The following is a 4,429-nucleotide window of genomic DNA, read 5'->3' on the forward strand; positions in this document are numbered from 1 at the left end:
CACTCGGAGTCGACGTCCGGTGTCCCTGACGATCAGCCGGACTCTATCACAAGCCAGCATGCCCCTTGGATCACAAGCCAGGACGATCCTATCAGTTGGAGCCTGGATCCGAGGCACGTGAGAAGGTCGATGCGAGCACATGAGGCGGTCGATCCAATGGAGATGCTGGTCAACAGAAGCGTGAGAGTGGCCTGATCTTGCGGGCCAGAGCACCATCGGCATCCAAATCGATCAAAATGAACGTACGTTGACCAGCTTCATAAACAAACAGCTTAAATAAAAAATTAGCAAAGGTAACAAAAATGTGCTCCATCCATCCATGAGAGAGTGGAGCTCATCATCAAGTGATGCTCATCGACACCATTATCGCAACTGATCAGTGGCCTGCCAAAAATAGCAGGAGCCAGTAAGTAGGAGGCGAACCCGGCCGTCTACCTATTACCTGCTGCTAGCTCCTCTCGCCGTCAGCCCGCCTCATCCGGCGACATGTCGTCGGCTCCCCTGCTCGGCGACTGCGGCAATGGCGATGGCATGGGCGCCGCCAGCAAAGGTGGCGGCCAGGAGCAGCTGCCGTGGTGGTCACGGTGGCTGGGGCGCATGGTGGACACGGAGGAGGCGGAGGCGGAGGCGCAGCTGCGGTTCGCGGTGCCGATGGTGGTGACCAGCATGGCCTACTACGGCATCCCGCTGGTGTCGGTGATGTTCTCGGGCCACCTCGGCGATGTCCACCTCGCCGGCGCCACGCTCGGCAACTCCTGGGCCACCGTCACCGGCTACGCCTTCGTGGTACGTAGTACAGAGCCGCTACGGAAATTCTTGCTCACCATTCTGTCTCGATCTGTTAGTTCATCCTCTGGTGTCCAAGCAGACAGGGTGATATTTCGTTTCAGAATCTACCATGGGTGAACAGCAACGACATAGCTAGAGTCAACATTTTCCTTGCATGCTTTCTGTAATAGCAACGACGTAGTGTCATGGACAATAAGCATCTTCGAGAGACTCTATATCTTTAGAAATAGAGATTTTGGTTAAAATTGCCATCCAATAGTCTGTTCAATTAGATTTCTAAATATTAAATTTCTCTATTCTGGATTTTTCTCTATCCAAAGATGGAGAGCAAGAATGGCTCTCAAGACTACACACAAATATAAAAAAGCTGTTAGGGAGTACAAAGATATAGAAAATAATGATTTTTACTCAAATCTTAGAGAGTATATTTTAGAAATGCTCTTGGCATGGAATGATGTGATCACTGCTATTTTTCCAGATGGGCCTGAGCGGCGCCCTAGAGACGCTATGTGGGAAGGCGTATGGCGCCCGGCTGTACCGCATGCTGGGCCTGTACCTGCAGTCATCGTGCATCATGTCGGCCGCCGTGTCGGCGCTCATCTCTGTACTCTGGTACTTCACGGAGCCACTGCTGCTGTTCCTTCAGCAGGACCCCGATGTGTCCCATGCTGCCGCGGTGTTCGTCCAGGCCCAGATCCCAGCCCTCTTTGCGTTCGCCTTCATACAGTGCCTGCTCCGATACCTGCAGACACAGTCCGTGGTGCTCCCGCTCGTCGTCTGCTCCGTGGCGCCCTTCGCCCTCCACATCCTTCTCGCGCACCTGCTGGTGAACGTGCTCGGCCTGGGGCTCGCTGGCGCCTCCGCTGCGGTCTCGGCGACACTATGGCTGTCCTGCCTGATGCTGCTCGCCTACGTGCTTCTCTCCGAGAAGTTCAGTGAGACATGGAGGGGGTTCTCCGCTGACGCCTTCAAGTACGTGCTACCCACCGTGAAGCTCGCCACGCCGTCAGCCATCATGGTCTGGTCAGTGTTCTTATTGCCAGTCACGTACAGTATCGTGTTCCTGGTTCAGTGTGGCTGTGTGCATGACTGGGAGACGACCTTTCGGCTGCAGCTTAGAGCTATGGGCGTTCGAGCTCCTGGTGCTCATCGCCGGTTTGCTACCGAATCCCACCGTTGACACGCCGCTGATCGCCATGTGGTAAATGAAGATAATGTCGTTAGATGTACCGTACCATCAGTTTGATTCATCTTGAAATTAATCAAACTAATCATCACTTAATTACATCCTGTAAAAAATGTGTACTGCAGCTCTAGCACGGAGGCGATTATCTGCATGATCTCAGTTGGGTTCAGTGCCGCGGTGAGGTGCGTAACATGGCAGCTAAGCTAGATCAGTTTAATTTGTCAGACACATTCTTCATCTGTATTTAATTTGCAGCTTCAGTTTCTCTCTGCATACATTGTGCACATTGCTTTTATACATGCAATGTCGGTGTTTGAATATAATCTTGGCATTGGTTGCAGCACACGGGTGGCGAACGAGATCGGCGCGGGGAACGTGGACCGGGCGAGGAACGCGGTGTCGGTGACGATGAAGCTCTCGGTGTTCCTCGCCATCTCCTTCGTGCTGCTCCTGGGGTTGGGCCACGACCTATGGGCGAGCCTCTTCAGCCGGAGCTCCACGATCGTGTCCCAGTTCGCGGCCATCACGCCGCTCATGATGATCTCCATTGTGCTTGACTCGGCGCAGGGCGTCCTGGCAGGTGTGTCGCGGGGCTGCGGGTGGCAGCACCTGGCTGCAATGACCAACCTGGTGGCCTTCTACTTGGTCGGCATGCCGCTCGCCATCCTCTTCGCCTTCAAACTCAAGTTCTATGCCAAGGTACGCACTAGTGTCTCGATCGATCTCTTGCCAACAATGTCCCAGCATCTTTTTCTCTGGATGCAGGGTTTGTGGGCGGGGCTGATTTGTGGGGTGACATGCCAAGCCTGCTCATTGCTGGTGATCACCGTCCGCACCAAGTGGTCGAAGCTCGTGGAGGTCATGCAGGAGGAGAAAGCCAACTACGTCGCGTAGCACAAATAATGCTATCTCTTGAGTTCTTGACCCGAAAAGGGGAATGGATCGGAGTTCTACGCCGTGATTAGGCCTGGAACAAGTGTTGGGGAATTTTGTTAACTAGGAAAGCTGTATCCAAACTACCAGAAAGCACCCTCATATTAGACTTTGTGGAATAATTAGTTCCTATGAAATGGTCGAACATATGGACATGAGTTGGATAACCGATTAAGATTAAACCTCATGGCAAGAACCATCTGTGATATGGGTGGTTCCCAACACATACAAAACTAGAAAACATCGCTCCGATACTTAAGAACTTTGTACGCTAAACCGTAGAGTCCGAAAAATTTCATTATCTAAAAAAAATACTTAAGAACCTTGAGTTTGTCGCGCTATCACCTGCAGTGCAGGATGTGCACCTCGACTGCGATTTCCACTCAATTTTACGCGTCTTGCAGCGAAACACCAACATTGGACTGCCCTGCGTGATCGCCCTCCATGGATACAAAATGTCTGAATTATTTGGAGCATGATCTACAATATTGCGACAGTACATATATCTTGACCACATTTCTGCAGGTTTAATTTATGTCAAGTCAATTGAAGGGAAATACCTACAAAGCTGATCAAACCTTAGCTTCCCCTGCAGTCTGAAAAATGAAACAAATTAAACCTTCGACATCTAACAGGGTCATCATGTCAATACTGCTAGAGAGTTGGGGAGGAAACTTTCAGCTTTGACATTGGAAAAACGGACACTTCAGCATCGGTCACTGCCCACTGCTCCACAGACTTTTTTCTGCCAGCTGCAAAGGAACCGATGCTGGGAAATAATGGAACCATAAGATTTGCTGAGCAGCAGGGCTACCATGCACAAAGGAGAGGATGGCTGCAGTTATGGACCATGAGATTTGGCCTATCTTTTTTGGCAAACTAGATAAAAAGTATGTAGATGCTATTGCAAGGTCAACCAATGATATTATTATCTTATTAAATGCATCGCTGCTAAGTTCTAATATAATACACAAGCATCAAGAATCGATGGATGACATAAGCCAATGGGCATGGTCCTGCCACCTAGTAGATCACTTCTACTATTTAACTTTTACTTTGTCCACAAAAGAATGCAATTATGGGATCCGTGCCAGTCAATCTAGTTCATGTTTGACCAAATTTATAGTAAATAATATTAGTGTTTATGTCTCCAAATAATTTTATTATGAAAATATATTCTATGACTAATCTAATGGTACTTATTTTATGTCATGAATGTTATTACTTTAGTCAAAGTTCAAATTGTTTTACTTCTCAAAAAGTGAAAATTGCATCCTTTTGTGGACGGAGGGAGTAAATAATAAAGAGTGTGGCCAAATATAAATAATCAAGTGGTATTGGTGACCGGATCGGATCAGGTAGGAAGAGTATTATTTCACAAAAAAAAAGTTTATATAACATTGGACGGCTATAATTTTTTTGAACAATGCACTACTAACAACTTCTAGTTATTTGGGCATTGATTTTATTCAAATTAAGAGCTTCATGGTCATGGATTAGTGTGCAGAGATCGTGCTGCTA

At 48.5% G+C, this 4,429-nt stretch overlaps 1 protein-coding gene across 1 annotated transcript; it reads left to right on the forward strand.

Moving 5' to 3' along the window:
• Positions 1 to 358: 358 nt before the first annotated feature.
• On the forward strand, positions 359 to 3,110 carry LOC120645139 (protein DETOXIFICATION 19-like). The gene is made up of 6 exons (XM_039921899.1): positions 359 to 786; positions 1,268 to 1,812; positions 1,904 to 1,990; positions 2,101 to 2,157; positions 2,317 to 2,674; positions 2,741 to 3,110. Exons 1-6 carry the CDS (start codon positions 487 to 489, stop codon positions 2,867 to 2,869), a joined length of 1,476 nt encoding a protein of 491 aa, XP_039777833.1. The 5' UTR covers positions 359 to 486; the 3' UTR covers positions 2,870 to 3,110.
• The last annotated feature ends 1,319 nt before the right edge of the window (positions 3,111 to 4,429 follow it).

This window comes from Panicum virgatum, chromosome 8K (genome assembly GCF_016808335.1).
Source record: "Panicum virgatum strain AP13 chromosome 8K, P.virgatum_v5, whole genome shotgun sequence".
In the NCBI taxonomy this organism is placed as follows: domain Eukaryota; kingdom Viridiplantae; phylum Streptophyta; class Magnoliopsida; order Poales; family Poaceae; genus Panicum; species Panicum virgatum.